This window comes from Hemitrygon akajei, chromosome 8 (assembly GCF_048418815.1).
Source record: "Hemitrygon akajei chromosome 8, sHemAka1.3, whole genome shotgun sequence".
NCBI lineage: Eukaryota > Metazoa > Chordata > Chondrichthyes > Myliobatiformes > Dasyatidae > Hemitrygon > Hemitrygon akajei.
This window is the reverse complement of record NC_133131.1, coordinates 7,914,584-7,936,648: the sequence shown is the minus strand read 5'-3', so window position 1 is coordinate 7,936,648 and position 22,065 is coordinate 7,914,584. Positions and strand designations below refer to the sequence as shown.

General features: G+C 44.0%; 1 protein-coding gene across 3 annotated transcripts in view; it reads left to right on the top strand.

Annotated features, from left to right (window-relative positions):
- The window catches only part of dhx40 (DEAH (Asp-Glu-Ala-His) box polypeptide 40), a 47,249-nt gene extending 30,969 nt beyond the window's left edge, over positions 1 to 16,280 (top strand). For all 3 annotated transcript variants that reach the window (XM_073053149.1, XM_073053150.1, XM_073053151.1), the window contains exons 11-17: positions 1,537 to 1,694; positions 4,494 to 4,608; positions 5,785 to 5,893; positions 6,038 to 6,132; positions 12,044 to 12,113; positions 14,162 to 14,378; positions 15,175 to 16,280. In XM_073053149.1, coding sequence (XP_072909250.1) covers positions 1,537 to 1,694; positions 4,494 to 4,608; positions 5,785 to 5,893; positions 6,038 to 6,132; positions 12,044 to 12,113; positions 14,162 to 14,378; positions 15,175 to 15,287 — 877 coding nt within the window. In that variant the 3' untranslated portion in view covers positions 15,288 to 16,280. The remainder of the gene's footprint in view (positions 1 to 1,536; positions 1,695 to 4,493; positions 4,609 to 5,784; positions 5,894 to 6,037; positions 6,133 to 12,043; positions 12,114 to 14,161; positions 14,379 to 15,174) is intronic.
- Positions 16,281 to 22,065: the final 5,785 nt, after the last annotated feature.

The window sequence follows — 22,065 nt, the reverse complement described above, 5'->3', positions numbered from 1 at the left end:
AGTGGTACTGGATGATAGTCATTGAGGCAGGTTATCACATACTTCTTAGACGCCAGTATAATTGAAGTCTGCTTGGTCCCTCAGGCTCCCAAAGTGAGAGGTTAAAGATCTCAGTGAACACTCCAGCACAGGCCTTTAATACTTGGGCAGGTATCCCGTCTGATCCGGATGCTTTCCATGGGTTTACCCTACTGAAAGAAACTCGTGCGTCGACCTCAGAGACTGAAATCATAGGGTCATCGAGGACTCTGGGAGTTTGTGAAGGTTGCCTCCGTGATTTGACGGTCAAAGTGAGCATAAAGGGCATTGAGCTCATCTGGGAGCAAAACCTTGTTGTCACCTATGTTGCTTAATTTTACATTATAAGAGGTGATAGCATTCAAGCCCTGCCACAGCTGTCGAGCATTCTTCAGTGATTCAAGTTTAGTCCAGAATTGCCACTTCGCATGTGAGATGACTTTCTGTAGATCATACTTGGACCTCTTGATTTTACTTGGTTGCCAGATCTGAATGCTACTGATCTGGCCTTCAGCAAATTGCAAATCTCATGATTCATCCAGGGCTCCTGGTTGGAGATGACTGAATGATTCTTTTTATAAAGTCCATGACAACCATGGTGTATTCGTTCAGATCCTCTAATAAATCCTTGAATACGGCCCAGTCTACCAACTCCAGGCATTCCGATAGCCACTGCTCTACCTCTTCATTGCCCTGTAACCTCCGCCTGTATGCAAAGCAGCCAAATAATCAGATTTCCTAAAATGTGGTTTAGGGATCGAACAATAGGTGTACCTTATATTAGTATAATGTTGTTCAAATGTGTTAGAACCCCTGATATTGCAAATGATATGTTGATGATAATTGGGTAGAGAGTTTTTTCAAATAAGCTCCTGGCAATGATTTAAAAGGCACTTGGGTAGGATGTTTCTTGTTTGCTGATGGTGGCATTCAGTACCTTGAGCGCTTGCTTAACATTGACTGTTGGCAGTATGTGAACTGCAGTCAGGGTCACGAAGGAGAACTCTCTTGGTAAGTAGAGCGGTTGACACTTAATCATTAGTTGCTCCAGATCAGGCAGAATAAGAGTGCAACAAGACCATTGTGTCCGAGCACCATAAGGTGTTTATCATGGTTTCTTTAAATCAGCAGTTCGGTACATTGTTCTGTCGAGATGCCATCGGGTTTGATTGTGAATCGTTCATGTCTGGAGTGAGCCATGTCTCTGTGAAACATAAAACGCAGCAGTACCTTATTTCCCTCCAATGCAGCAATCTTGCCCTCAGGTCCTCAATCTTGCTATCCAACAACTGTACATTTCCTAACAGGATACTGGGTAGGGGAAGTTTCATACCCCATTGCTGTAGTCTGCTTGGATTCCTCTTATAATGTCTTTGGCCTTATGGTGTAACCATGTGGCCTATGACGGTTATATTCACAGTGGTCTAATGGATTTTTAACCTTCACCTGAGAGGGCTGAGGGAGTCTTGGTCTTTGCAGAGATTTTACTGGTCATTTCTTTCCCCTTCCCTTTCTCAGGGCAGGTTGTGTGACCAAACTCGGGCAGCTGATGGTGGAATTTCCTCTCCCACCACCTATGACAAGGGCTCTAATTAAAGCAGCTGCACTGGACTGTGAGCGCCTTTTGCTTCCAGTGGCTGCGATGCTCTCTGTGGAAAATGTTTTCATTCGACCAGGTAAGAGGGGCAGTTCTTGAAATGGTTTGTACCGCACTTTAGTATGTACTCTCAATGCACTCGCTGTCACTGATACACAAGTGAAGGTGTCAGCCATTTTACACGGTGTACACTCAGACTATTCTGATGGTTGGCCATTTTAATCTTAGTTTTGATTGATTGAGGGGAAGAACATAGTCCAGGTCACTTAGAGAATCTCCTGCTCTTGAATAATTCTGTTTTATAATCTATTTTATAATTGAAGACCGGAGTTACAGGAAAAGGTTGAATAGGTGAAGACTTTATTCCCTGGAGCATAGGAGAATGAGGAGAGTTTTGATAAGAGGGATACAAAATTGTGAGGGATATGAATAGGGTAAATGCAAGCAGGCTTTTTCCACTGAAATTGGGTGAGACTATAACTAGAGGTCATAGGTTAAGGGTGAAAAGTGAAATGTTTAAGGGGAACACAAGGGGGAACTTCTTCACTCAGAATGGTGTGAGTGTGGAATAGTGAATGGGGGTTTGATTGCAATGTTTAAGAGAAGTTTGGATAAGTATATGGATAGAAAAGTTTGGAGGGCTATGGTCCAAGTGAGAGACGGATGGTTAGGCAGAATAACAGTTTGGCACAGATTAGATGGGCCAAAGGGCCTGTTTCTGTGCTGTAGTGTTCTATGACTCTACCTTGTTTAATTGTTTAAGCTTCTTCATCCAGTTTTTCTGTATTTCCAGTAGTTGAGTACCACTATATATTAGTGATCCGGGTCATTGGAGCAGATCTTAAATCACTGTCTGGCAGGACATGTGTGATAGTCTGCTCTTTCTTAAGTATGACAGCAAACTGCTATTATATTAGCCCAACACAGAGGCCACTTTATTAGGTACACTTCCTTGTTAATATAAATATCTAATCAGCTAATCACATGGCAGCAACTCAATACATAAAAACATGCAGACATGGTCAGATCTTTGTACTGTTGTTCAGAACAAACATCAGAATGGGGAAGAAATGTGATTTAAGTGACTTCGACTGTGGAATGATTGTTGGTGCATGACAGTGTGGTTAGAGTATCTCCTGGGATTTTCATGTACAACAGTAACAGAGAATGGTGTAAAAAGCAAAAAAAAATCCATTGAGCAGCAGTTCTGTGGGCTAATTCATCTTTTTAATGAGAGGTCAGAGGAGAATGGCCAGACTGGTTCAAGCTGACAGGAAGGCAACAGTAACTCAGATAACCAGGTCTTACAACATGGTGTGCAGAGGAGCATATCTGAATGTACAACGCTTCGAACCTTGAAGTGGATGGACTATAGCAACAAAAGACCAAGAACAGACACTCAGCAGCCACTTCATTAGGTACAGAAGTTACCTAATAAAGTGGCCACTGAGCGTACATTATTTGCTTCAACAGTGATTTTGCTTGAGGGCAATTGCCTTGAGATTCCAGTTAAAGCTGATGAACTTTGGTAGATAGAGCCTGCATTGTTATCAGCTGAACCTGGGTGACAGTAGTGTTGCAACAGATATCCTCAGTTGTTTGGTTCAAAGTGGACCTGGATCAGACAAGGTTACAAGTCGTGATCACTGTCGAGTGACTGCAGCTGTATGTATGCATTGGGGTTGGACAGGTCCAGGCAAGGTTTGGCTGAGCCCCTTTGGTTTGGATTCCCTAACTTTTTTTGTGTGAAAAATAGTGTTTACCACTCTGGAAGACACCTTAGTGAGTGTTAGAGCCTTGTGTGAAAAACTCAGATTCAGATTCATTTATTTATCCCATGTACATCAAAACATACAGTGAAATACACTTTGTGTTAACTGGCAGAACCTAGGGATGAGCTGGAGGAAGTCGATAAGTGTCACCACACATTCCAGCACCAACATAGCATACCCATGATGCTCGGCAGAACAACACAGAACACAACAAGCAACGAAACAACAACAGCAAGAGAAGCCCCTTTCCTCCATACAACCCACATGGGCAGTCCTCCAGCCCTAGGATAGGCCTCCAGTGGACACATGGACATCAGGACTCTTAACTTCCCTAGTAGACTTCAGACTTGCAGACCCAGGGTTTGGGCTATCAGACTTCAACTTCTGGACTTCTGATGTACCTTCAGACTCTGATCTTTGGTATTAACCCAAGAAGTAGCCAATGAAGGGACCCTGAAGTCTTATGGGGCTTGACCGGTTGGATCATTGAGCACAGAGCAGTACAATCTTTGTAAGCGTAACAGTGCGGTATCCACCCACATGGAGCAGAGAGCGAGTTTGTAATTGTGCCAGGAACAAAGGATGTTGGGAATGGCGAGGGTGAAGTGCCACAGGAAGGGTGTGGGACAAGTGGCAGAGGAATACTGGGGCAGCAAGTGGCATGGGTGCAGACACACCCAGCCCTGAGACACCAGGGAAAGTCATTTGATTCCAAACAATTGGTCTATTGATCATTACAGAATGTCTCTCTGGTGCTTCCCGCTCCCTCCCCTCTCCCCCTTTTCCCAACCGTGTTTCCCCTCTCCCTGTCCCCTTCCCACTCTCAGTCCGCAATAGAGACCCATATCAGAGTCAGGTTTATCATCACTCACATATGCCATGAAATTTGTTTAGTTTTTTTGTGGCAGTAGTGCAGTGTAATACATAAAATTATATAAATTTATTTAAAATACATCAAATTACTGCAGTACTATGCAAAGGTCTTAGGCACCCTAGATATGTCTACATATGTCTGTGTATGTATATATATCTAAGACTTTTGCACAGTGTTGTACAGTATGGGGCGGCTTATTGAGCTACTGAGGTCCGGTGCTTTGACCCAACAGGGAACCCAGACAAGCAGAAGGAAGCTGAGGTGAGGCACCAGCAGCTGGCCCAGGAGTCTGGTGGCAGCAACGATTTCTTAACATTACTCAACATCTTCAAGACATGCAAGGCAAGGTATGGCCAACGTGGGAAGTCTGAGCAGTGTGGGTCAGCTTGGTCTTCTTGAAGAGCTTGGGACTGGGAGATATAAAAGTTAGAGGGAATCTTATCCAGTCACCTTAAAATTAAGGCCTCTTGCATTACCCATTTCTTCCTCTTCTTCTTGAGCCCTTAGCTGCCAGTGGAGCATAGGCCATTGATGACCTCCTGTCTCCAATGTCCAAAGCCGATGGTATGGTTGGAGTTCATCAATGTTCCTACAATTTATCTACTTATTGAGATAAAGTGCGGAATAGGCCCTTCCAGCCCTTTGAACCACGCCATCCAGCAACCCCCCCAATTTAACCCGAGCCTAATCACAGAACAATTTACAATGACAATTAACCTACCATCCAGCAAGTCTTTGGACTGTGGGAGGAAACTGGAGCACTCGGAGGAAACTGATGCAGTCACAGGACGAAGGTACAAACTCCTTATAGGCAGCAGTGGGAATTGAACCCAGTTGCCCTGTACTGTAAAGTGTTGTGGTAACTACTACACTATCATGCTGTACAGGAGATTGCCCTATATAGCTTCACCAGAACCCTGTTGGCTGGCTTCAACCCATTTCCACTTCTCATGACAGGGGCGTAGGGTCAGACTTTGAGCCCTGGAAAAATGAGGCTGGCTGTCCACTCCTTCAATGTCCCTTAACATCTTGTACATATCTCTCTAAAGAGTTACTCTAACTGCTACTCTGCCACCCCACATTAATTGATTAGTTGGTCACTGTAAGCTATCCCGAATTTGTAGGTGAGTGAGAATCTGGGGGAGTTGATGAGTCCAAGGTAAAATAAATTAAAAATAGTGTTAATGTAAGTGGGTGGTTGATGGAGATCAGGGACTCAATGGACAGAAGGGCCTGTTTCTGTGTTGTATCTTTATGACTATTGCACCTCTGATAGCATAACACCTCCTCAGTTCTGCATTGGTAGTAGCTGGTTAAATTATAAGCTTATATCTCTGAAGTGGGTGATGTAGCTCATGAATTGACTTAGTGCTTAGTCTCTGGGGTCACAAGTGTGAACAATTGAGCAGAATCATCTCCAAATGACTTCTGGTTTACTGCTGTCACCCTATGTAAGTTGGGGACGTTTCTTTCACTTCTAGCACATATTTCTGGTCACTGACGTGTGATATTCCCCCCCTCAGTGACTCCCCATCTTCCTGGTGCCGAAAATACTGGCTCCACTGGCGAGCGATGAAGACTGCGTTTAGTGTGGAGACCCAGCTCCAGGAGATACTCAGGAAAATGAAACAGGTTCGAGTGCCCAAGAGTTGACATTCCTTGAATTTCAATTTGAAATGCTTTCTCCTCCACCTTTCCCACTGCATCTCTTGCTCTTCTTGCTCTCTCATCCTTTTGGGCACAACTCCAGAATGATATCCCTGTTGTTATTTGCAGAGAAAGGACTTTCCCTCAGAGACGTACAGTGGCTCCAAGAATGAGCTGCTGAGGAGGTGTTTGTGTGTTGGATATTTCTCCAATGTAGCCAGAAGGTAAATAGTGTCTCAGTCCTAGTCTCTTTGTCTCTTGTCTGGTGAACCTTTTTAAAGATTTGTCATATCCAAGGTAAAAGGTGCACAATATCGAAAAGGGTGAATACAGGACTGAAGGTGTTGCATTTGAATGCGTGCAGCAGAGTTACAGACTGGCAGGTACAATGTTGTCGGCATCACTGAATCATAGCTGGGAGCGTAATGTCCAAGGATACACATGGTATTGAAAGGACAGGCAGGAAGGCAGAGCGGTGGTGGTCTGTTGGTAAGAATGAAATCAAATCATTAGAAAGAGTTGACATATGGTCGGAATGTTCTGAATTATTGTGGATAGAGCTAAGGAACTGCAAAGGTAAAAAGACTCTGTTGGCAGTTGTATACAGATCCCCAAACAGTAGCAAGGGTGTGGCCTACAAATAACAATGGGAGATAGAAAATGCATGCCCAAAGGGCAATGTTACAATCTTCATTGCGGACTTCAATATGTGGGTTGATTGGGAAAATCAGGTTGGTGCTGGATTCCAATGTGAAATTTCTAGAATGCCTACAAGATGGCTTTTTAGAGCAGCTCATGGTTGAGCCCACTCAGGGGTCAGCTATTCTGATTAGGTGTTTTGCAATGAACCAGAATTGATTAGAGAGCTTAAGGTAAAAGAACCCTTAGGGGTAATTGATCACTGAGACCATAAAACCACAAGATATAGGAGCAGAATTAGGCCATTAGGCCCATCTGCCATTTCATCATGGCAAATCCATTGTTCCTCTCAACCCCAATCTGCTGCCTTCTCCCTGTATCCCTTCATACCCTGCCCAATCAAGAATCTATCAATATCTGCCTTAATATACATACAGAGTTGGCCTGCACAGCTGCCTGTGGCAATTCCACCAATTCTTCACTCTCTGGCTAAAGAAATTCATCCTCACCTCCATTCTAAAAGGAAGCCCCTCTATTCTGAGGCTGTGTCCTCTGGTCTTAGACTCTCCCATCATAGGAAACAACATTTGATAGATTTCAATGAGGTCATACCTCATTCTTCTGAATTCTAGTGAATACAGGTCCAGAGGGGTCAAACACTCTTCATATGACAAGCTGTTCAATCCTGGAATCATTTTCGTGAACTCCTTTGCACCCTCTCCAGTTTCAGCACATCCTTTCTAAGATTAGGGGCCCAAATCTGCTGACTTGTATGACTTCTGCATTTTGTCTCGTTATTGTCCACACTAGTTATCTTAGTTCAAGTATGGTAGTTGGTATGAGTAGGCAGGTGTTGGTGGAAAACCCTGTCATTAGCAGTATTCTGTCTGAATCCTGGTGCAAAAATTGTAGCTTGTTTTGGGCTGTACTCTATGGTCCCACTCTCTTCTTACTGATCACCTAACTCACAGAAAATTCTGCTAGAACATTTAAAATGTGAATTGCATATAACCTGATTGATGGATTAGAGATTGTTTGTATTATGCAGGCAAATTGGTTATTACAAATACACATTTTTGATCAGGACCTAGCCCCAAGGTAATAAGACATCATTGTCTCTTAACTACACAGGCTGCCGGTTTCACTGTTGGAGGCCACTTAAGAGAATTTCTTTGGAAATTGACAAGCAGTCGCTTCCATTGACACTTGTGGAACTCGTCTCTAAGGCTCTCGCCATTCAGAGTTCACCGTGGATATTGCTTCCTAGCTGTCTAGATATACAAGCCTGGGCAGTACAATATGGAGAAAAAGCTGGTGCCCATGTAGCAATCTCTTCCTCTCCACGCATCTGATGAATCCAAAGAAACGGCAGAGACCGATGGTCTGGTACCAGCAGCATGGCAGGTGTTGCCAGTCAGCACTGAACGCAATGTAGGACTGCCTTAGGAACTCTAGCTTCAGAGTTTTCCCTTGGGGATTTACTCCTGAAGCCTTCTGCATGAGTGGGTTTAGCTGCAAAGCAGTGGAGGTTTGACATCAGAGTTTTCCTTCTCCTAGAAGAGCAGCCAACCACAGCTGACGAGCCCCATCTACCCAAAGCAAGGCACCGGTAACCCGCCTTTGCCCCTTCTCCTGTCAGTAGAAATGATTCCGCCAGGCTTAGTAGCTAAGTCACGCATGAAGGCCGGGAGCTGGACTTGGTTGTCAGAGGCTATTTGAGATGCACGCTATTGGGAGCATTTAATAGTTAGTGGGAGCTTGTACCCATTACCAAGCTCGGCTATAACAACCTTAAAGAACCAGAGCCAATCTCTATTAAACAACGTAATATGTAGCCTTAAACACAAAAGGTTCTGCAAATGCTGGAAATCTTGAGCAATACACAGAAAAATGCTGGAGGAACAGAGCAGGACAGGCAAAGTCTATAGAGGGGAATAATCAGTTGACATTTCAGGCTGAAACCCTTCATCAGGACTGAAGCATATATAGCCTTAAGCACTTTTATCTTGGAGTAACAAAATACATTGAAAACAAATCATAGCCAATATCCTGGCAGGGAGGTTTGCTAAGGCTATTGGGGAGAGTTTAAACTAGAATTGCTAGGGGGTGGGAATCGAATTGAAGAGACAGAGGAAGGGGTGGTTGGCTCATAAACAGAGAAAGCTTGTAGGCAGTATGAGAGGGAGGGTAGGCAGGTGATAGAGAAGGGATGCGCTCAGACTGATGGCTTGAGATGTGTCTATTTTAACTCAAGAAGCATCATGAACTAAGCAGATGAGCTTAGAGTGTGGATCAGTACTTGGAGCTACGATGTTGTGGCCATTACAGAGACTTGGGCGGCTCAGGGGCAGGAATGGCTACTTAGAGGGCCAGGGTTTAGATGTTTCAGAAAGGACAGGGAGGGAGGCAAAAGAGGTGGGGGTGTGGTACTGCTGATCAGAGATAGTGTCATGGCTGCAGAACAGGAGGAAATCATGGAGGGATTATCTGCTGAATCTCTGCAGGTGGAAGTTAAAAACAGGAAGGGGTCAATAACTCTACTGGGTGTTTTTTATAGACCACCCGATAGTAACAGGGGCATCAAGGAGCAGATAGGGAGACAGATTCTGGAACGGTACAGTAATAAGAGTTGTCGTGTGATGGGAGATTTTAATTTCCCTAATATTGATTGGCATTTCCCTAGAGCAAGGGATTTAGATGGGGTGGATTTTGTTAGGTGTGTTCAGGAAGGTTTCCTGACACAATATGTAGATAAGCCTACAAGGGTAGAGGCTGTAATTGATCTGGTATTGGGAAATGAACCTGGTCTCTCAGTGGAAGAGCATTTTGGAGATAGTGATCACAATTCTATCTCCTTTACCATAGCATTGGAGAGGGATAGGAGAAGACAAGTTAGGAAAACATTTAATTGGAGTAAGGGGAAATATGAAGCTATCAGGCAGGAACTTGGAAGCATAAATTGGTAGCAGATGTTCTCAGGGAAATGTACGGCAGAAATGTGGCAAATGTTCAGGGGATATTTGTGTGGCGTTCTGCATAGGTACGTTCTAATGAGATGGAAAGGATGGTAGGGTATAGGAACCATGGTGTACAAAGACTGTTAGGAATCTAGTCAAGAAGAAGAGAAAAGCTTACGAAAGGTTCAAAAAGCTAGATAATGATAGAGATCCAGAAATTATAAGGCTAGCAGGAAGGAGCTTAAGAATGAAATTAGGAGAGCTAGAAGGGGTCATGAGAAGGCCTTGCTGAGCAGGATTAAGGAAAACCCCAATGCTTTCTACAAATATGTGAAGAGCAAGAGGATAAGATGTGAGAGAATAGGACCAATCAAGAGTGATAGTGGAAAAGTGAGTATGGAACCAGGGCAGGTAGTGGAGGTACTTAATGAAAACTTTGCTTCAGTATTCATTATGGAAAAGGACCTTGGCGATTGTAGGGATGACTTACAGCAGACTGAAAAGCTTGAGCATATAGACATTAAGAAAGAGGATGTGCTGGAGCATCAGGTTGGATAAGTCACCGGGACCGGATGAGATGTACCCCAGATTACTGTGGGAGGCAAGGGAGGAGATTGCTGAGCCTCTGGCAAAGATCTTTGCATCATGAATGGGGACGGGAGAGGTTCCAGAGGATTGGAGGTTGCAGGTGGTTGAAAGTTGATGGAAAAGATCCTGAGAGGCAGGACTTATAAACATTTGGAGAGGCATAATATGATTAGGAATAGTCAGCATGGCTTTGTCAAAGGCAGGTCATGTCTTATGAGCCTGATGGAATTTTTTGAGGATGTGACTAAACACATTGATAAAGGTCGAGCAGTAGATGTAGCGTATATGGATTTCAGCAAGGCATTTGATAAGGTATCTCATGAAAGGCTTATTGAGAAAGTAAGGAGGCATGGGATCTAAGGGGAATTGGCTTGCCCACAGAAGGCAAAGAGTGGTTGTAGATGGGTCATATTCTGCATGGAGGTCTGTGACCAGTGGTATGCCTCAGGGATCTGTTCTGGGACTCCTTCTCTTCATGATTTTTATAAATGACCTGGATGAGGAAGTGAAGGGATGTGTTAGTAAATTTGCTGATAACACAGATGTTGGAGGTGTTGGGGATATTGTGGAGGGCTGTCAAAGTTTACAGCGTGACATCGATAGGATGCAAAACTGGGCTGAGAAGTGGCAGATGGAGTTGAACCCAGATTAGTGCGAGGTGGTTCATTTTGGTAGGTCAAATATGATGTCAGAATATGGTATTAATGGTAAGACTCTTGGCAGTGTGGAGGATCAGAGGGATCTTGGAATCCAAGTCCATAGGACACTCAAAACTACTGCGCAGTTTGTCTGTGTGGTTAAGAAGGCATATGGTATATTGGCCTTCATCAACCATGGGATTGATTTCAAGAGCTGATAGGTATTATTACAGCTATATAGGGCCTTAGTCAGACCCCACGGAGTACTGTGCTCAGTTCTGATCACATCACTACAGGAGGGATGTGGAAACTATAGAAAGGGTGCAGAGGAGATTTACAAGGATGTTGCCTGGATTGGGGAGCATGCCTTATGGGAATAGGTTGCGTGAACTTGGCCTTTTCTCCTTGGAGTGACGGAAGGCGAGAGGTGACCTGATAGAGCTGTATAAGATGATGAGAGGCATTGATCATGTGGAGAATCAGAGGCTTTTTCCCAGGGCTGAAATGGCTAACATTGGAGGGTACAGTTTTAAGGTGCTTGGAAGTAGGTACAGAGGAGATGTCAGGGCTAAGATTTTTACGCAGAGAGTGGTGAGTACATGGAATGGGCTGTTGGTAACGGTGGTGGAGGCAGATACGATAGGGTCTTTTAAGAAGGTACATGGAGCATGAAAAAATAGAGGGCTATGGGTAACCCTGGGTAATTTCTAAAGTAAGTACATGTTCGGCACAGCATTGTGGGCTGAAGGGCCTGTATTGTGCTGTGGGTTTTCTGTGTTTCTAGCTATTTAAAGTGCCTTTATTTTTGAAAATTCTGCATGGAAAATAACTTTTTTTGAGTCTGAAACTCTGAACGCTAACCACCTCGCTCCCCCCCCCCCCCCACCCCATTTTCCCATTGTCACAATTGTTTTTAAAACCCAATTCTAAGGCTTCTGAGGACTGCAACGATCTGGTTCTAGCAGAACTACTTGTATTCTATGCAGGATTTTTGCTGCCAGCGAGCCCTGGGCTTGTTTAATCTCAGCAGCTAAGCGTCTGAACATTGGTGCAGGAACAGAACCAAACGCCCTCATCATTCAGTAACACCTTGACTTGTGTTGCTACGGGGAATAATTTGTCAGCAGAGCCATTTGGTTGTGTAGAAAAATTTGGCATCTGTTTACAGTATGGGAGCTGATTAGTCCAGTGGGGCGGAAGACATGGAATAATCTCTGAGTCCTATTATTGATTCGGGTTTCCCTGTGCCTGAATACTTTTCATTGATGGACTTCACATGGTAACTTAAAGTAACGTGCCCTATTTCTTTGCAGGTCTGTCGGTAAAACCTTCCACACGATGGATGGTCATGGATCGGTTGTCCACATCCACCCTTCCTCTGTCGTATGTAGCTGTTTACAGTGTTTATTTCTACATTTTAAATCTACCTACATGTTTTCCAGCAGGTGGGACACAGGCTGTTGATATTGACAGCTGAACCCGAGCTTGTCCCACTGGGGAGTGAACATAGACAGGAACCTGTTGGTTATTACATCTCCCTGGCTCAGCTGATGCCTAGACCCTCTTGCTGACATCTCCTCTGCCTATAGGTGTCTTCTCCCACTGAATAATCAGGCAACCTAACAACAAGTTGCATCATGCCACCCCCCCCCCCCCCAATAGAATAAAGCCATGGTACTTCTAGAGCATTGTCAAACACTACAACACAGAAACAGACCCTTTGGCCCGTCTAATCTGTGCCAAACTTTTATGCTATTATTCTGCCTGGTCCCATCAGCTTGTAATTGGACAACACACCTCCCATCCATATGCGTATTCAAACTTCTGTCAAATATTGAAATCAAACCCGCATCAACCACATCTGGTGGCAGCTCGTTCCACACACTCACCTCCCTCTGAGTGTAGAAGTTTCCCCATTAAACATTTCACCTTTCACCTTTAACCTATGATCTCTCATTCTAGTCTCACCCAACCTCAGTAGAAAAGCCTGCTTGCATTTCCCCTCATATTTTTCTATACCTCTATCAAATCTCCCCTAATTCTCCTACCCTCCAGTGAATAGTCCCAACCTATTCAACCTTTCCTTATAACTCAGGACCTCCAGTCCTGGCAATGTCCTTGTAATCTTCTCTGTACTCTTCCAATCTTATTCATATCTTTCTTGTATGTTGGTGACCAGAAATAGTACTCCAAGTTATACCTCTCTGACATCTCGTACAATTTCAACATAACAGCCCAATTCTTGTACTCAGTGCATTGATTTATGAAGGCCAATGTACCAGAAGCTCGCTTTATGACTCTGTTCTACCTGTGTTGCCACTTTCAAGGAATTATAGATCTATATTCACATATCCCTCTGTTTTATGGTACTCCTCAGTGTAAGTCCTACCCTGGTTTGTCCTCCCAAACTGCAACACCATACGCTTGTCTGCATCTTCTGAATTGAGTTTGTTGAATGAAACACAATGAATCCCAACCCCTTGCCCTCAACCCCTGAGTCCTATTGGTGGAGAGATGGGACACACCACTAAAGGCACAGCAGGCAGTGATGCAGCAAAAGAACTGGGGAATTATTTAAGACCAGACTATGGGGTGAGACAGACTGGAGTAGTCTGGAGATGGGAAGAGTCCATTTCTAGGACAATAGAACAGTATAGCACAGTACAGGCCCTTTGGCCTCAAAAATGTCAACTTTTTAACCTACTTCGAGGTTAATCCTGCCTTTTCCTCCCACATAGCCCTCAATTTTTCTTTCATCCATGTGTTTATCCAGTTTTTTTTTTAATGTCCCTAATGTTTCTGCCTCTACCACCACCTGGCAGTGCAATCCACATATCCACTACACTCTGTGTAAAAAAAAAACTACTTCTGACATCCCCACTATACTTCCCTCCAATCATAGAATCATAGAAAAGTACAACATAGAAACAGGCCCTTCAGCTTATATTGTCCATTCCAAACCTGGTCCCATCCACCTGCATTCGGACCACAGCCCTCCATACCCCTACCATCCATGTACCTATCCAAACTTCTCTTAAATGTTGAAATCGAGCTCACATGCACCACTTGCGCTGGCAGCTCATTCCACACACTCACCACCCTCTTAAAATTACATTCTCTTGTATTAACCATATCCGTCCTGGGAAAATGTCTGTGGCTATCCATTCTGTCTATGCCTCTTATCATCTTATACACCTCTATCCAGTCATCTCATCCTCCTTCACTCCAAAGAGAAAAGCCCTAGTTCACTCAACCTTTCCTCATAAGACATGCGCTCCAATCCAGGGAGCATCCTGGTAAATCTCTGCATCCTTCCACATCCTTCCTGTAAGGAGGCAACTGGTTGATTCTCCCTGAGGATGTTACATTATACTAAGGGGCAAAGTAGAACATGATTGAAATTAAGCCTCACCCTTGTATTCTGTTGGCAGCTGTTTGAGCAGGAGAACCAACTTGATTGGGTTATTTTTCATGATGTCATGGTCACATCCAAGATTTACATGCGGACTTTGTGCCCAATTCGTTACGAGTGGGTGAAGGATCTGTTGCCCAAGCTGCACGAAGTGGATGTGTACCAGCTGAGCAGTGTGGCGAGGGATGAGGGGCCCAGTGATGTGGCCCGACAACAGCAGAGCAAAAGAACATCAGGTGAGCATTTGCCACCACCACCTCCTCCTGGCTTCATCTGGGGAGAGTGACCTTCGTTGACTTATAATTGCTTGTTTCATCACCATCAGTGCAGAGCATATTCAACATCCCTGAGCCTTTGGTGATATTTCTCACATTTTGGGTGCTACTGGCAGGGCCAGTATTGGTTGCCATGGTTACTCTCGAGAAAATGAGTTGCCTTCTTAAACATGGAACATCAAACAGTACAAGCCTCTGGCCAAACAAATCAGATCATTTAATCATTTTTAAACTATTTAAAGATACAGCACATTAACAGATCCTTTCAGCCCAACAAACCTGTACCACCCAATTACACCCATGGACCAATTAACCTACCAACCCATATGTCTTTGGAATTTGGGAGGAAACCCATGCAGTCACGGGAAGGACATGCAAGCTCCTTACAAACAGCAGCAGAATTGAACCCAGGTAACTAGCATTGTAATAGTGTTACACTAACCGCTACACCACCGTGTTGCCCTACAAATTTAACTAACCCAGTGCCCACCTAAGCTAATCCCTTCTGCCTACAACCAAAGTAATCATTTCTGCCTGCATAATGGTCCATTCCTTCCATTTTGTACGCAGTCATATGCATATCTATGAGCCTCTTGAACATGCATACACCTGGGGTTGCAAAGTGATGTGCGAACCTGACCTTGTATGCTTTACAAGTATCAGAATTGAAGGAGTTATTTCCCATTTGGGCTCACTGCTGCTTTCTGGATTTAAATAAAGGTATTTGACCTTCCCTCTTTCTCTCCCCCTCTTGCAGAGGAAGCTCTGGAAGAAGCTCTGAGGAGACTGGAAAAGAGGAACGACGAGAAGTCCATATCAGATGCTCGGGCTCGATACCTTCAGCGCAAGCTGGACAAGGCACAGAACTAGATGGAGCAGTGAGGTTGGAGCAAGGCTGTCACCGTACAGGCACCCTGACCCCAACCCTGGACCGGGAGGGGATGGTGTGCAAGTTCAGACCCTTTTTCAGTCTTGGTAGAGAGGGGATTACATTTTCCACAGGGTCTAAAGACAAATCTCTTGAAGCATTGTGGAGTTGAGAATATGAATACTTCGCATGTGGTGGTGTTGGAGTTTGGGGGAGCAACTATCAGACATTGGCACAGGATTTATCTGTCAGTCTGAGGATCCAATTATCCCCCACCAACCTGTCCCAAGGACTAGTATTCACAATCGTAATGCACTTTTGTCAATTCATCACACTGTGATTATACTGCCGTCACTATGTCAGGGAGTACACATGACATGGAGGGTTATGGTCTGGGTGCAGGTGAGTGGGACTAGGCAGATGAATAGTTTAGCATGGACTAGATGGGCCAAAGGGCCTGTTTCTGTGCTGTAATGTTCTATGACTCGGTTACTTCAGCAAATATTGACAGACCACACGCAAATATTGTAGCTCTTTTATTGAGAAATACGAGCTGAATCTTAAATCCTTTTTCACAGATGAAAACCATCTTAAAGCTCCAGAACTTACAAATTAATAATACTGGGTGTTGTTACCTAAAGGCCCCATTGTTATGGCTCATGAAATGTGGCCCTGTTACCATCTGAATAACCAGGTTAGAGAAACACTGCACAGAGGTATTTCACATGTGAGTTACCTTTACTGTTGGTTTCGTGGTTTGGTGTTCGGAACTACACGTCCTATGGTGCACCGTCCTGTCGGACTCCGGGGAAGTGGGAGAAAGAGGACTGATGAAATACAGAGCCATTCAGAGTGGTGTATGAATAGATGCTGTGTTAAATGAATCACTTTTGTCTGATTTATTTGTATTTTTATAAATTATGAAAAAAAGTAATTAAGGTATCTTTTGTAATGTTTTATTTTCAATAAAATGAGGTGCAACCCTTAATCTGCAACAGTTGAAATTATTGGAGTTTTAAACTTGGAACTGTCCCTTTCACCACTGGAGCAATTAGGCCTGATAGCACTGAGGATACTTGGAGAGGATACAATGTATGATTTTTGTGTAGTTTATTATAAAATACTTCATAAATTTCTTAATTCATTTGTGCCAGTCAAGGATAGGGGTTCAGTAGCACAATTGGATAATGGATCCTTCCTTGATCTATAAAGCCTGACCTTGACTGAGAATTCTATCAACGAGGCCCCTCTCTGCTCTCTGCCGACATTCACATTCATGAACTTTTGATTAAGTTCATTAAATGGTTACAAGTCTCCTTCCCTCCAGTGGAATCCGGACTCTGATTTGTTTAATCAGAGATACAAAAGATTCTGCAAATGCTGGAACTCTGGAGCAAAACACACAAAATGTTGGAGCAGTTCAGTGGGTCAGGCGGAGGGAAACGGATAGTTGACATTTTGGGTGGAGACCCTTCATTAGGATCGATTTGATTAGTATTTGCTCTCAAAGCGTGGTTAGAGAAGGAAAATGAACAACTATATATTTTGATCTAAATTTTTAAAAGAAGTATTTAAAGATAATGCTGTAGACAGTGAGGTTTATAGGGCTTGGTATTTGGAATTCCTTAGTAACTTGTTCTTTTAGAACTGATGCAGGGTTTTGACGTGAAGCATCAACTGTTCCTGTCCTCCCACTGATCTTGCTCGACACCAAGTTTCTCCAGCAGATTGTTTGCTGCTTCAGATTCTAGTATCTGCCGTCTCCTTTGTTTCTCTTAGCCACCACCTCTTTTTTTCATTAGAAGTGACCACTGGCTGTGCTCTTTGTGCCGCACCTGAGTTAGTGATGCAACTGGAAGACGTTAGCTCTGAGTTCCACTCCGGAGGTTCGAGCACAAGATTCCTGGGCCAATGCTTCAACAGCAATGCTGCATTGTCATTGGAGAAATGGTAAACTGAGACTCTGTTTGACGGGTGTAGAGAAAAACAAAAATCTTCCATGGCAACTCGCACAAAAAGCAAGGGGACTCAGCAGGTCGGGTGACATCTATGGAGGGGAATAAACAGGCGACATTTTCGGGCTGAGACCCTTCATCAGGACTCTTCAAATGTTCCACAACGTTACTTTGAAAAGGAGAATGGGAGTTCTCCGCAGTGACCAGGGCAATATCATTAATAAATGGTTGACGTGATCATTATTACACTACTGTGCAAATCTTAGGCATCTTGGATATATATATATATATATATATCACTGTGTTGCTCAAAATTTTACATCAAGTCACATAAACATGTGAAATCTGTGTGTGTGTGCCTAAGACTTTTGCACAGTACTGTAGTAATTTTGTATATTGCACTATATTGCTGCCACAAAAAAAAAACAAATTTCATGACGTGAGTGATGATAAACCTGACTCTGATATGAATCTCTATTGTGGACTGAGATGGGGACAAGGAGAGGAGAATCATGGTTGGGAAAAGGGGAAGGGAGAAGGGAGGGAGCAGGAAGGATCAGAGAGACATTTTGTGATGATTAATAAGCCAATTGTTTGGAATCAAATGACCTTGCCTGGTGTCTCGGTGCTGGGTGTGTCTGTGCCTGCCCCTGGCACTCCCTCTCTGCCACCTGTCCCACACCCTCCCATGATGCTCCACCCTCACCATTCACAACATCCTTTGCTCCTGCCAGGTTTACAAACTTGCTCTCTGCTCCACATTGACGAATACAGTACTGTGCTAAAGAATTAGCCACCCTAGCATAGTCCTTTTGCATAGTCCTGTATGTGGTTGCTTGTTGGTGTTCCTCGTAGGCAAATTGACTCCTGTGCTTCATGTACAACAAAAGTGATTGCACTAGAAGTTATTCATTGACTCTACACTTACAGCATTGTGTCATTTGCTATATATAACAATACATGTTTATGTGACTCGATGTAAAATTTTGAGCAATACACACAATGCTGGAGGAGCTCAGCAAGTCAGGCAGGAAAATAAAGTTGATATATATACAACAATAAATGTTTATGTGACTTGATGGAAAATCTTGTCTGGACATACTTATGTGAAATCCCTTGGAATATTTTCCTACCTTAAGGACCCCCATCATCAAGGATGTCTTCAAGCGGTGGTGACTGAAGTAGGTGACATCCATTACTAAAGACCTTTCCCATCTGGGACATGCTGTCTTCTCATAATGACCATCAGGTAGGAGCCTGAAGACCGACTGGCGCAGTGTCACCGTGGCAACAACTGAACTGAGACTGCCACGGTGAGTGCTGGCAGCGACTGAGCCCAGGTGCGGATGAATGGCAGACTATAAGTGAAAGTCCTACCGTTTTACTCAGTCCCTCTACAAGATTCGCTCGGACTAGATCTGGGTAGTTGGAGGCAGGTATTGCTAGAAGTTGAAGTTACTTTACACATACAATAATGGGAGGATAAATCAACCGATTATTGGGAACCCAGGGTAAGTCATTTACTGCCCTGTTCACTTTTTAATAACTCCACCATGGACGGTCCCAATCCCGGCTGTGAAAGGAGGACGGTTGGGCACGAGATTAGCAAACCCATTGCATAAAAACTCAGAGCTACAGAAGCACCAACAGATGCTCTAAAGACCTCATCCCTGGGAGAGGAAGGAAGAGATGGGCTACACCTGGCATAGCTTGAAATATTGGCCCAGGACCAAGGAATCTGGCGAGCTGTTATCAGCGGTGATGGGTTTAACTCAACAAACTCGCTCTTTTCATTCAAGGGATATGGACTTCATAGACTGAGCGAGCACTTGATTGCTCGTCCATGATTGTCCTTGAGAAGGTGATGAAGGGCTACCGCCTTGTAATGCTGGGCCTAAGGTACACCCACAATACTGTTAGGGAGAGACTGCCAGGATTTTGGGAAGGACAGTGTGCGGTTTGGAGGCAACATCCAGGCAGTAGTTCTGGTGCTTTTGTCCGTGTCGGTAGAAGGACAAAAGCACCTCCATACAAACTTCTATCAAATGTTGAAATTGAACCCACATCCATCACTTCCTCAGGCAGTTTGTTCCATACTTGCATCAACCTCAGAGTGAAGAAGCTCCCTCTCAGGTTTCCCTTAAATATTTCACCTTTCACCCATAACCTATGACCTCTGGTTTGTGTATCATGTCACATAAGGTTCAAAGGTCAAGTTTAATGTCAGCGAAATGTATATAATATACATCCTGAAATGCTTTTCCTTCGCAAAACATCCACAAAAACAAGAGAAGTGCCCCAAAGAATGAAAGACAGTTAAACGTGAGAACCCCAAAGTCCCACCCCAGCTCTCCCTTCCTGTGTGTAAGTGGCAGTAAGCAATGATCCCCCCTCCCCTCACCAGCAAAAGTAAATGCACATTGGTACAATCATTGAGCCCAAGCATGTCCTAAGTGATAGCAAAGACACAGACCTTGCAGTTACCACAGAAGTTTTGCATTTTATCTGAATTCAATAACCCACAGGTTCTCTCCCTGGCAGGGGAGAGGGAGGTGTCTCCCATTTTCGCTGCGGGCGGGAGATATAACAACAATCTGCTGGTTAATGATCTTAAAAGATGACATACCGCAGAGTTACATTTGTCCCCCTTTCGTTCACTGTGCAATTCAGCCTGTACGTTATCTCCTCTCCCAATGTTGACCCCAGGGTTAGTTGATAAGGAAGCCAATAACATGGCTACAAAGAAACAGAAGTCAATGCCACAGTTCTTTTAAACACACACTTTTAAACTTGTGTCACTGCAGTGTAAATCTATTGTGTCCAAGGCACCATGGTAGTATAACAGTTAGCATGACATTGTTGCAGCTTGGAGCATCAGAGTTCAGAGTTTAATTCTGATGTCATCTGTAAGGAGTCTGTATGTCCTACCATGAACCCTGTGGATTTCCTCTGGGTGCTCTGGTTTCCTGCCGTAGCCCAAAAGACTTACCGGTTAGTAGATTAATTGGTCATTGTAAATTGTTCAGTGATCGGTCTAGGGTTGATGCACCATCAATAACTCTCGGAGACGGGAGGCAAAAGATAGGCTTTTATTAGCTGCAAATGTGACCACGACATCTTGGAGACTGAGGGAGGAGCAGTGCCTCCAATCGCCTTTATACAGGGGTCTGTGGGAGGAGCCACAGGAGCAGTCAGCAGAGGGGCGTGTCCAGACAGGTATACACTTAGTTTACCACAAGGGTTAAATGCGGGTTGCTGGGTGGTACAGCTTGAAAAGCCGGAAAGGTCTGTTCCATAATATATAGGAGAAGGAATAGGTCGTTTGGCCCATCAAGTCTCAGCTCCAATCTCCTGCCTTCTCCTCATATTCTTTCTTGCCCTGATAAAACAAAACCTATCAAACTCTGCCTTAAAGATACCCAATGACTTGGCCTCCGCAGCTCCCTGTGGCAATGAATTCCACAGATTCACCACCCTCTGGCTAAAGAGAGTGCATCTGAATAAATAAATATTTAATACTTAATTGATGCTTTTTAAAACATTACTGACTTAAAGAATGTTTGTGATCACAAGCATGTACATAAATATTTTTTGATTTACACCCCTAAGGTTCAAATGGCCTAGGAAGCTCGTGTGTGTAGTGCAGCAAGTTTGTACTGACCTTTGGAACAGGCACCTCTCAGAAAAGAAAAACAAGAGAGACAAAAGTCAATCCACACCAAGCCTGGCCGAAGTTTTGATTTACAACGGCAATCTTACAGAGAGAAAAAGAAACTTGTCCCTTGACTCCCCCTTCTCCACCCATCCACCTTCCCCGTCACCAGGCTTCACCTGTCACCTCCCAGCTTGTACTCCCACCACCATATTCTGGCTTCTTCCCCCTTCCTTTCCCATCCTGATGAAGGATCTCGTTCAAAACATCAGCTCAAAACATTCCTCTCCATTGAAGCTGTTGACCTCCTGAGTTCCTCCAGCATTTTGTGTGACTGAGTATGACCTTGGCTGGAATTCTGGCCGCTGACTACGATTGCGAGTGTCTGTTGCCAATTCCTGTGGAATAAAAGCAGACAACTCAGCTGGACAGCCTCCACCTCTCCAGGGGTTCCCACCCTGGGCTACACGAACCCCTTGCTTATGGTATTGGTCCATGGCATAAAAAACGTTGGCCACCCCTGTACCTCTACAAAGATGACGAAAGCTCACCAGCTGAAATGCAATGTGACCTTGATTCATTTCTCTTCAGATCCTGCCTGTTTCCAATGCTCCTCTTTTTTACTTTAGATTTCAACTGCATATGATATTTTGGAGAGAAGTGGTTAAGTTACTGGACAAATTTGTCTGCCTTTGCTCTGTGTGGTTTTTCAAACAAGCGAAAATTTGCAGATGCTGGAAATCCAGAGCAACACACACAAAATCCTGGAGGAACTCAGTAGGTCAAACAGCATCTGTGGAAAAAAGTACAGTCAACGTTTTGGACTGAGACCCTTCAGGAGGACTAACCGAAGGGTCTTAGCCCAAAACATTTTTTCTTTAGATGCTGCCTGGCCAACTGAGTTCCTCCAGCATTTTGTGCATATTGCTTTTCACTGATTCTACTGTGTTTTTTTGTATTTACTGGGAATACCCACACGAAAATTAATCTTGGTAGTAACAGACTCTAGACGAACTGAGCGATGTGATCAACAGGCATGAAACAGCACATCCCGATGACTTCCCTATCATTTTGGGGAATTTTAACCAGGCCAACTTCAAAAAGTCACTAAATAATTATTATCAACAAATCACTTGCAGTGCCAGGAAACAACACACTGGACTACTGTTACAC